We start from the raw sequence: 12165 nt of genomic DNA, 5'->3' as shown, positions 1-12165 counted from the left end.
TGCTGCGGATTGTCCGCTGCAAAATGAACGGAAGAAAGGGATATTACAATTCCTACGGCGGTGTCAGCAAAGCACCGCCGCAATGTTGGGCAATATTTTGGTTCGGAGAGGTGGTCGGAAAAGGACCGCCTGTCGGAACCATGGCAGACGGTCTTTACGGCTGCCGCACTTAACCAATGATTCCACCCTCCATCATAATTTGGTGGGGGGAAAACAGCAGCACGATGGCGGAGGGCCTGCCACCAACAGGCTGTTGGTGGCGGGCCTTCCACCATCGTAATCAGGCCACTAGTTCTTACATCAGGGGACCATTCCACTTCACTTGAACACACATTTACACAATTGGAGAGGTTTGAACAAGGGGTGGGCAGAGGTTTTGGAGTTTCACATCATGGAATTCAACTGAGTTACATTAAAACTCTGCAAAGATTCTGCACAGTTCCACCAACGAATGGAAAATATGCAGCAATTTAGTGCTGGTACATAAGCAGCACTGAAAAATCAGTGCAAACAGCACCATGCAGTGTGCATGAGCGTGTGGCCATTCAAGATAATTTTGCTACCGATCAAGTATACAATCTACTCATGCTGCAGAAAATCTACTCGAAAAGCAGCCCTTTGAAAGTGACCGCCTGCAACAGATCACAGTGAAAAAGCATGGTAGGGGATGCCAAAGCTCGCTTGCCAGCTCGCGTTTCTGGATCTTCGTGGGAAAACAATTCTGCAAGGTGGTGATTGGCTGAATTTGGTTGAAACTCTGTGATACAAGTGTAACACGGAGTCGCGAATCCTGCCAATTCTGGTGGCGTAAAGAAACATTCCGCCCCCTCCTAGTTTGAATGCCTAGCAGGGTATCAACTTAATGTGCCTCAGTCTGAAGCTTTAAGTTTAAATCTCCCAGACAATTGGTCAGTGAAACACAAGGCAGGTTTATTCTCAAGTGGATGGCTACCAACATTAAATAACTGAGGATCAACTTCACACCACAGGTGTATGAAATGTATAAAGACAACTATCCAGCTTTGTTATTCAGCCTTTGAAGAGACCTTCACAAATGAGCCCCCCTCATCACTTTTTTCTATCTTGGGTAGTCTTGGATAGGCACATAAATGTGCTAAAAATGAATATTTTGCCCAGGATCCTGTATCTATTAGACACATCCGTTCCAAATTTATTTGGAGGGACTCTAAATCGCGTGCTGCACTCAAGCTACTATATTCATGCAATGGCCAAGGAGAACTATTTCTTCATTATTTTAAGCACTATTATAAGCAATACAACTAGCCAATTGTGAATTGTAGTGGAATGGTCATAGGAAGCGGTTGATACCCATTGGCCCCACATGGAGAGAGAGATGACACAGCCTGAAGGGTGATAATCTGGCTCCATAAAAGTCTCACACCATGCAATGCCAATCTCAGCACCCTGATGTACTCATTCTGTACATGGTTGGGACACTGTAAAGAAGTAAATGAGAGTCTGAGTACTAATCCTTCCCCACATACACCAATCTATTGTAATCCAGACTTCACTCCAGCAGTGGAGCAGGGATCATTTACCAAATGGAGGCCTGGAAGTTGTCAATATATAGTAGACAAAGTTCACTAAGGTAAAATCAAGTCCTTCACATAATTACAACTAGATTTTAAATTAGTGGCTAGCTAACACATGCAACATACTTAATTGCAGCATTAGGTAATGCAACCTGAAAATAATGCAGTCACCATCAGAGGTAGGACACACTTCAAAAAATTGGTAGCCAGGCTCACCTCTCAAAAGGGACTAAAGATATATGGCATTTTGCTGGACTCTAATTCAGCCCTCATGTGGGTCTTCCAGGGGTTGTGACAGAGGGCACTAGGTAGGGAGGTTTCAATAAGGGAGTGGGAGGACACTCATAAGAGTGCTATGGCCAGCCCTTTATATTGGAGACAGTGCTTGCAGATAATCTCTTTTGTACACTCTAGGTGTGACTATGCATGCTTAATCCTTGTTGGAGGGCGGTGACCAAGTCTTACAGGATCTCCTGGGCTTCCCTTTACCTTTTAAACTGACCTTCTTCTGATTGGGCCTCTGACAACCGGCGCTCAAATAGCTACAAAATTAGTTATAGCAATGTGTTGGCGTAAGAAAGATCTGCCATCAATGTACCACTGGTACAGGTGGTTTTGGGGCATATTAGCCATTGAGGGACAGATTAGTAATGTTAAAAAGGAACATATATCCTATAGGGCACCCTGGGCGCCATTGGTAGAGCATTTATCGACAGATCACCAGAACATGACCCTTACAAGCTCTAAATGTTTTTAGATGGATTACTTGCATCAGTATCTGTTGCAGGGTTCACGGTGTGTCACTGGGGTCCCTGGTGTTCAGATAGCCACTTAATATGTGTGGTGCATGGTTAATGTCCAATTTTTAAACACTGAACTATTCTGGATTGGCGGGAGGGTGTTTTAAGTTGGTGACCTGTTGTGTTTTGGTTTCCTAATGTTTGCTCTACAAATATTCTCTTTATAATTGTGATTTGTGGTTGCTGAGTACTTACAATAGCAGTATAAAGTCTTGTCAAGTTGAACATCAACAGAATTTAATTTAAAAATCAATGTTAATGACAAAGTTTCCCCATTATTTTCACCAGATAAGAGAGGACCTAGATGATATCCATGCGGCTGTGAAACATTCAGAAAAGTGCTATGAGGGTCAAAATACCCTTGTTTGTTTGCCACACATGTTTTACCAGAACTGAATAACCTAATTACCTAGTTGAAGCTTTTGTCATAGGGTTGAAGAGATTATCCAAATATTGTGAATTTGTGTGTTTAACTGCACAATTAGTGATTAGAGACAAACTTGTGAGTCAGCGTATGTTGAGGAGCATGCATGAGAGTACGGAGATTTGTGTGGGTGGTTACTGGATTCTGTAAGGATGCAGGGTGTGAAAAGGTGCATGAGAACTTGCAGGAAGTGCAGAAGAATGGTTTCTCCATGTTGTGTGTTGTGGTAGCAGTGTGGTGAACAGTATACGGACTTGAGACCGTAGAGGAGTGTGGCGGGGTAGGTGTTGGGAAGACCAGGGTTCCTGGTGCTAAGTCTAGGCAGGTGTCAATGGGTATGTCTTCATGCACCTTTGGTGTGGCAGTGGCACACCCGTTTTGTGGATGTCATTAGTTAGGACCTGGGAAAAGGGAGGAGAGCAGGGAGTGGAGGGTGAAGCTGGGAGGGGCTCAAGAGGTACAAAGCAGGAAAGTGGGAATTGGGAGAGTGGGAAATGAGGTAAAGAGCAAGCAGGCAGGTGGTGGAGGGCAGGAAGGTTGAGATCCTTGCACAATTATGTTACATGCGAGTATTAAATTAGCATTTGACACAATGTTCGGAAGACAAGTAGTCATGAGAACTCACTACTGAAGGTGTGGTCAGTTTTCTTTGTGATGTGTATACCAAAGAGAGTGCATATGAATTTGTTCTTGTAGACAATTATGTTCAGTTTTCTTCTCACACCATTTTGTAATTTCTTAGATAGGTGCGATGTTAAGCATGTGAGAACTTGTTTTGTATTGGCCTCAAAGTATTAGATTGGTTGAAAGGTTTAATTGTATGCTAATTGAGTGCATGCAGCATTCTGTCCCCATGTGTGGGCCAGGGATTATTGTAATTTCATGATCCTGTTTGCGTGTTGAAAGTGCATGGGAATGCAGGGTTGGTTAAGGAAGAGGCAGCAGTGGCCTGTTAGGAAGTAAACAAAATCATTTAGAATTAATTTCTCGGAAAATTAAACTGCAAATCTGCTAAGGGTCACGTTATGAATGATTTAACTCTGCATAGTTCTGGTTGTGAATCATCAGTTGGTTGAGACCATCATTTGCCTTGCTACAACAGGAACAGTAGGGATATAAAAGCAGGCCCATATTGGGAAACCAAAAGCAGCCCTGACAAAAATGCTCAAACCAGTCCTGCTCCCTTTGTCTCATTGCGAAATCTCTCTTTCCTTTCATTCATCCCTGTCCTTCTTGACTCCCTATCTCGCTTCTCCCTCTTGGATCGCTTTCTCCCTACCTTCCCCTATCCTCCTTCCTCTCTTTCCTGCTCTCTTGAAGCGTCCCCTGCCTGCTGCAATTAACCTCAAAGAGCTGAGGAGGAGGACAGAGGCACCAGGAGTGGCCCTGGGAGTTCAAAACAGACATGCACTGGTTCTAGCTCACTGTGGAAATGCCCTGTGGAATAATTGGTCTGCCCAGCCCTGTGTTCATTTCCTTATGATGAGAAAACCTTGAAGGCTCACTTTGCATATGCTGAGCTTGGTAGATCTCATAATCATAAATAATACAAAAATGCATGTTGTACTACCCTATCAAAGGGCAGGTGGTCAGCAGTCATGGATCATCAAATCCTGCAAAACAACTGGAAAAAAATAATATACTGTGTACACACAGTGAAAGTTATTCTGCATTTTAAGACCTTTTTGGCCACCTACATTTTTGACTACTTCGTATTTCCCTTCCACAAATGAATCTTATCTACTAAGCAATTTAAAAAGCCTACAAGTAGTATTTTGACTCTGATTTTTGTTTTGTTGGTTGAGATTACCTTTGTTTGAATCCCAACAATCTTTATTTCAGGGTATTTGGATGTTTCACCAGTCAGGTAATGGTTGAGAGCACATAATGCTCTTTGTCCCCACAAATTTGAACTCTCCTTCTTTGACTTATTTGCAGACACATTTGTGATTGGAACACTGTCTTCGGTATGTTTGTGGCTTACACTCTATACATCAACATGGAGGAGTCATTATACCTGAATACTACAGAAGATATTCTGTCCATTGCAGATGAGCCATCCACCTTTGAATGGGAGGTGAGATCCCTCGTATGACTCCGTCTACACTACAACTAGCCTTCATTTGCTTTTAAGGATTCTAAAGGTTTGTCCCTTCACCAGAAACTTCTCGAATACATGTACAGAAGTTCCAAGCATGGGTGTTGTATCTGGAAATGGTTCCCAGTTTCCAGTGTGTCCTCTGCATTAATTATTTATTTGTTTAGACTACTTTAAGAAATTAGGAGAGAATCTATACCCCCCATATGCCTAATAAAATGGATGTTTGGATTTTTAAAGTCTAAATACTCTCATGCTTACAATTTTGAAAAGTAATGACTTCCAAATAAGCAAGTATTGTAGTCAATATCTGTATGAGGTGTCAGTCCAAATACTCTTTCTTCTTCTTCTTAGCCCTAGAATAACTTGGAATCAAAGCCAGCAATCATTTTTGTAAGGAACCTAGGGGCATATGTACAAGCCCCTATCGGCATGGGAAAGTCACTTTTTCGACGTTCCTGTGGTGATAGGGGCTTTGCCTTATTTACAAGGCAGTGTTAAGCCACTTAACGTGGATTAACGCTGCCTTGTAAATAAGGTCCGCTTTCACGCTATGCTTAGCGTGAAAGGGGAGGGCAATGAGTGTTGCTGTGGGCATTCCACCGCAACACCCATTGATTCTGACCCTGCCTACTATTTACAAAGGGAGGCGTAAATAGGAGACAGGGCCAGAATTAAGACCAAGGAAACCTGGTCTTAACCTGGCGAAGCGAGGAGAACGTTTAAATTTCTCCCCGTTTTTGCTGTTTTCAAGTGTGCTGCCTTGTGCAGCACACATGAAAACAGAAAAAGGCCAATGAATATTCATGTGCAGGAAGGTCCCCCTTACTGCACATATACAATCATTTATTAAAAATGCAGTTTTTTCTGTGTGTGCTGCATTAAGAGGCACATATAGAAGTTACAAAACTGCATTTCAAGATTATTTATGTGCAGGAAGGAGGACCTTCCTGTACATAAAAAATCTTCCCCTGCATGCAGTCATCCTTGCACTATGGTGTAAGGGTGCCTCCGTTGGCGCTAAGCTGCTAAACTTAGCACAAGCACAGTGGGAAACGCAGTACTGCACCATATTCTTGTAAATATGGTGCAGCCCTGCATTTCAGAAGTGGCGGAGCATGTCGTTAAACCAAGGAGGCTAATGACACGCTCCGCCACTTCCCTTGTACATATCTCCCCTAGTATGATCAATGGGGTAGATCGAAGAACTCTGGGTAGACAATCAAGAGAATCAAACTGTCTTTTAATTTCAGATTACTTTTAAAGCACCATAGAACTTTGAGGGATTTTTGCCTGAGTAAGGTAGAAATAGATTAACACATTGTGCTGGGTCACAAAAGTGATACAAACCCCTTACAAAGTGCCCTATTGGCAGTACTTTCCAACTGAAATCCAGCTGTAAAGTAGCCTAAAGTAATGCAGAGTGGCTACTTTGTGTCAAGATGCAGTTCGATGGGTTATAAGTGGGCGCTTGTATGCAACCAACCATGGATTTTGACACTAACCATATCTACTAACATTGGTAGACAGGAGCGGCTGCTTGCACAGGCAAGCACAGTGAGCGATAGGGCGGGGCAGGGCACGGCTGGGGGGGAAGCCGACAGATGATGGAATAGGTATTATTTATTTATTTAACTATACCTATTCCGTCGTCTGTCGACTTCCCCCCGTTCCCAACCCCGCCCGGCCCACCTCGTTTACTTGTGCCGGCAACCACTGGTAGCCAGGTATTTGTGCCAAAAATTTACAGTTTCTGGAAGCAGTCTTAGAGTTTGAAAAATTCTTTCTTTTTACAAAATGTTTCTAATTGTGCATGTGTGCTGCCTTTTACAATATGCATACACAGTGGGAAAAGTGGGAAACTGTGTCTAGCATACTTTTTCGTACTAGAAGCGTATCATTCACAGGGGCATATTTACAAGCCCCTATCGATCGACACCACAATGTCACTTTTCCCAATGTTGTGGTGGCGATAGGGGCCTCGCCTTATTTACAATGGAGTGTTAAGCCACTTAACGTGGCTTAACACTGCCTTGTAAATAAGGCACCCTTTCATGCTCTACTTAGCGTGAAAGAGGAGGGCAATGGGTGTTGCAATGGGCGTTTCTCCACAACACCCATTGATTTTGACGCTGCCCCCTATTTACAAGGGTGGCATAAATAAGAGGCAGCGCCAAAATTAAGACCAGGGAAAACCTGGTCTTAACCTGACCAAACGAGGAGAAATGCTTTATTTCTCCTCGTTTTTGTTGTTTCTATGTATGCTGCGTTGTTCAGCACACCTAGAAACAGCAGATTTCCATGAAACATTGTTTATGTGCAGAAAGGTGTACCTCCCTGCACATAAACAATCCATAAACAATGATGATTTGCAACTTCAGTGTGTGCTGCACAATGCAGCACATATAGGAGTTGCAAATCGCTATTCTGGAATGTTTAGGATTATTTATGTGCAGGAAGGGACTCCTCCCTGCTCATAAACGATAATTCTCTCAACGCAGGCATCCTTGCACTAAGGTGGAAGGGTGTATGCATTTGTGGCTATGCAGCTGAATTTAGCACCAGCGCAGGGAGAAACGCAGGGGTCTGCCGTATTATTGTAAATACGGCGCATCCCTGCATTTCAAAAGTGATGGAACGCGGTGTTAGCAATTTTGGAGCTAACCCGTGCTCCGCCACTTTCTTGTAAATATGCCACATACTATGCTAGCCACGTGTTATATACTCCACTGCTTTTCCCTTACAGCATTTCATCAGTCTTCAATAAGATCACTGACTTGTTTGCTTTTATTTTGTAGGAGATTCGACAATGTCAAAATAGTCTGGATTCATTGCAGTAAGTGGAATTGCTTGTTTTTCTTGTCACCGTTGTGATGCAGTTACCCATCTGCTAAGATCTAAATCAGGCCCTAAATGATTTGCCCTAAATCACTTAATATTTACCCAAGTGACAAAGCCAAGATTGGAATCAAATTTCCAGGGCCAAAGGTTAGCATCTTGGACCTTAGACTACATCTCTGCCATCTTCAATATGGTAATCAATTATTTTAGTGAATCTATACCTGAATAGTGTCCTATGCATGCAATCTGGGTAATTATAAGCTATAGAGACATCATATACAGACAAACTTTGGGACATATTTACAATGGAAGTGATGTAGTGCGAAGTTAGACCTCTTGGCTTAACGTCACGCTCCGCCACTTCTGAAAGGCAGGGCTGCACCATATTTACAACAATATGGTGCAGTCCTGCATTTCCCCCTGCGCTAGTGCTAAATGTAGCTGCCTAGCATGAACGCAGGTACCCCTGCATCATAGTGCAAGGGTTTCTGCAGTGCATGGAAATATTGTTTCTGTGCAGGAAGGTTTCCCTTCCTGCACAGAAACAATATTTAAATGGCGTTTTGTAACTTCTATGTGTGCTGCTTATTGCAACACACATAGAATTTACAGAACGTCATTTTTAATGATTGTTTATATGCAGGAAGGGACATCTTTCTGCACATGAGCAATTAATGACGTTTTGCTGTTTCAATGTGTGCAGCGCAACGCAGCACAACGCAGCACACATGGAAACAGCAAAAATGAGGAGAAATTACAAAATTCTCCTAGTTTCATCAGGGTAAGACCAGGTTTGCCCTAGTCTTAATTTTGGCGCTGCCATTGTACATATGGGACAGCGTGAAAATCAATGGGTGTTGTGGTGGAACGTCCACTGCAACACCCATTGCCCTCCCCTTTCACGCTTAGTATAACGTGAAACGTTGCCTTATTCTCAAGTCAGCTTTAAACTATGTTAAGTGGCTAACACTGCCTTGTAAATAAGGCGAAGCCACTATCGCCACTCCAACATCCAAAAAGATTAGGCTGTGGTGGTGATAAGGGCTTGTAAATATGCCCCTTTGTTTTTGAACATGTTGTTACGTTTTAATTTATAAAATCCAAATATTACCCATAAATTATGCGTTTACAGAATAGTCAAATGCTAGATTTAAATTTGTTCTCCAAATAGGTAATTATAAAAGTATTTACACAATTATCTGGATTTTGGTTAAAAAAAAAAAAGAGTACACCACCATCGACAAACACAACAGCTAGTCCGGCGTTTAGTTCTAGTCCCTGTTTTTTCTGCTAAAAAACATTCTATTCACTGAAACTTTTTGCCAGTCCATTCTTGGATTTAGAACGTTTGCGAGGATGGCCTCTAGAATCATCACTTGGCTGAAAATGAAGCACTGGTGACAACAAATACCAGTAAATTTCATGTTAAATAGTGAATTATAAGCATTGATATGCTGGAACATGAATGAAATTGTAGCTGTGGCATGTCATCTTGCGTTTTCTTTAGAAGCATATTGTTTAAATATTTTACAAACACTAATGGTTTGATGACCTATACATTTTGATCTAACATTCAGACTATCTGACAGATATCCCCCTAGTTGCAATTCCTCCGTTACACTATCCAGAGAAATGGCAGTAGCAGAAGCAATTAAATGAATTTAAGGTGGCCCTCTATTTACCAAAGTGAAGGGATGCTGGAATTATGCGATTCTATGGCTGCAGCTTTTTTTTTGCATAATTTTGGATTTGCCGCACTTGCCACATAATCCATCATCTGTTGAATAATCTGCAGATTTCAACAAAACAAAATTGTTTCTAGCTCAAATGGACCAAATGTTAGGAAAAACGTGGCGACGTGTTCGCAGAAGGCCGTTCGCAAATGCTAGCTGGTCATTTTACAGTTGCCTATTTCTGTACTTGGTTGTTCAACCGATGCGAATGAGATGAAATATTTGCCCAGATTACCATGTGTAATGGAGTATCAAAAAATGTGCCACATTATGGCGCAAAATTTGCCTTTTCTTGCCGCATAATTTGATGCTCCCCGGCGGTATAATTCTGGTGGCTGTGTCAAATTGATACAGCAAGCCCAATCATGACTAGGGATGTGATAGGGGTTCTGTGTGGGACAGGATTCATATTTCTAGCAACTACTGTACAAGCAGTACTCCAAGTAATTATATATGCATTCTGCCAGAATCATATTTAAGCTCCCTTAAAATGAGCATAGTTAGGTTGTCAACCTATGAGGTCCCTATTTTTTAAAAATTTTTAATTATTTTTTATTTATTGATTCTAATTTCTCTTCTTCCCTGCCACTTTTTCCCGCTGCTGCTGCCCCCGCGGCCACTCCCCGCTGCACAGCTCCGGCCTCCCAGCCTCTTGCACCGCCCCCTCCCCTACTTGAATGGCGGCCACTGCGGGGGAGCACGAGTTGGACCGTGACCTCTGGACTGGGTCCACTCTCTCCCCAGCAGCTCGACACCTCGCCGCACTGCTGAGCCCTCCTCCTGTTCAGGGTTCAAGGATGCAGTCAGATGCCTGCCTGCACCCGAGCCGCGCCCGTCTCCACCTGCTTGGTGCCTCTAATTTTAGTTTCTCTGCCCATTACTCCCGCGCACAGTAGCCCCTTATTTTTTTTCTTTATTGATTTTAACTTCTCTTCTTCCCCGCCGCTTTTTCCTGCCGCTGCTGCCTCTGCGGCTCCTCCCCCTCCAGAGCTCCCACCTACCAGCCTCTCGCACTGCCCCCCTCCCCTACTTAAATGGTAGCTGATGCGCGGTTGTGCCGCTGGCATGCCGAAGGCGCACCAAAGGCAAGCCCGTCTGTGCCCATCCGTGACCCGACCGTGACCAGAACCAGGGACCCTGGATCTCCCACCATCCACCGCTACAGCACAGCCACCACGCACGCACTAAACCCCGGAAGACCCAGAGACTGCCAACAGGCCACCCCTAACACGACCCACGGACAGTTCTCCTGCCTCCGCTGCCGCCTGACCTTCACCACCACCCTGACCTCCAACACCGGCGATACCCTAAGATGCATCCTCCTCAATGTGCGCTCCGTGCTCAAAAGCGCCATAGAGATCTGGAACCTACTTGACTCTCTCTTGCCTGGCATTGCCTTCCTCATGGAGACCTGGACCAATGCCTCATCCGCCCCCCGACATCAACACTGCCATCCCGGACGGATAAAAGATCCAGAGGAAGGACCGCCCAAACCAGCAGGGAGGGGGTCTCGTCATCGCTCACAAGAACACCCTCTGGCTCACCACCTCCAGCGACACCTTCCCCTCCGCCAAACACCTGCACTTCCAGATCCAGACCAGCCCCAACTCCTCGCTCCGGGGAACCCTCGTCTACAGACCCCCGGACCCTGGGTTCCCTTCTCCTCCGCCATCACAGACCTCATCGCAACCCACGCCATCGCCACAATGAACTACATACTCATCGGAGACCTGAACTTCCACCTCAACAATGCCAGTGACCCCAACTCCACCACCCTTCACAACAACCTCATCAACATTGGGCTCAAACAACTCGTCTCCACACCAACCGACAGGGCAGGACACACCCTAGACCCCATCTTTGCAGCAGGGAATAGCGTTCACTTCAGCCACACAACACAACCCGCATTGACTGACCAGTACTGCGTACATTTCACCGTCGACAAACCCAGGGCACCGAAACCAGCCCCACGCGCACCACAAAGGAACAGCTGCAAAGTCACTGACGACCAACTCAACTTCGCCCTCACCCGAAATAGCCACACTTCAGCACCCCACGCCAATTTCACAGCCAGAGAACTCCACACCTGGATCATCAAATGCGCAGACGAGCTCGCCCCGCTACACAACCCCGACAAACAGCATCCCAGGAAAGCCGCCTGGTTCACCACCGATCTCCAAGAAACCAGACGCACCTGCAGACGCCTGGAGAAGAACTGGAGAAATACCAATACACCTGACAACCACACCACCTACAAGGATGCCATGATGTACTACCACAACCAAATCAGAACCACCAGGAGGACCTTCATCCACACCAAAATCCTTGCATACTTCACCAATTCCAAGGAACTCTTCACTGTCATCCAGGAATTCACCAACCCTCGCAGCGAAGCCACAGACATCACCCCGTCCCAAGACCTCTGCGACAAGCTTGGAACCTACTTCCACCTCAAGATCAAGAACCTCTACAACAACTTCATCAACCTTCCACCTGACACCAAAGCCTGCCCGCCCCCCCCGACGCATCAGCCAGCCCACCGTCTCCACCTGGACGCCGATCACAGCTGAAGACACAACCTCAACTATGAAAGGCATCCACTCAGGGCCCTCCACTGACCACTGGCCCCCTCACATCTACCACAGAGCCGCCAACACCATCACACCTGAACTACAACGCACCATCAACACCACCCTCGAAACAGGCACCTTCCCAG

The 12165-nt window shown here is 44.9% G+C and overlaps 1 protein-coding gene across 1 annotated transcript in view; it reads left to right on the top strand.

The window, feature by feature from the left end:
* LOC146856898 (SUN domain-containing protein 2-like) overlaps positions 1-12165 on the top strand; it is a 57344-nt gene that overhangs the window by 19042 nt on the left and 26137 nt on the right. Inside the window, exons 2-3 of the mRNA XM_085646776.1 lie at positions 4716-4854; positions 7674-7711. Coding sequence (XP_085502902.1) covers positions 4716-4854; positions 7674-7711 — 177 coding nt within the window. The remainder of the gene's footprint in view (positions 1-4715; positions 4855-7673; positions 7712-12165) is intronic.

Source organism: Triturus cristatus, chromosome 3_2, assembly GCF_964204655.1.
Source record: "Triturus cristatus chromosome 3_2, aTriCri1.1, whole genome shotgun sequence".
In the NCBI taxonomy this organism is placed as follows: Eukaryota; Metazoa; Chordata; class Amphibia; order Caudata; family Salamandridae; genus Triturus; species Triturus cristatus.
This window is presented reverse-complemented; position numbering and strand designations above follow the sequence as displayed.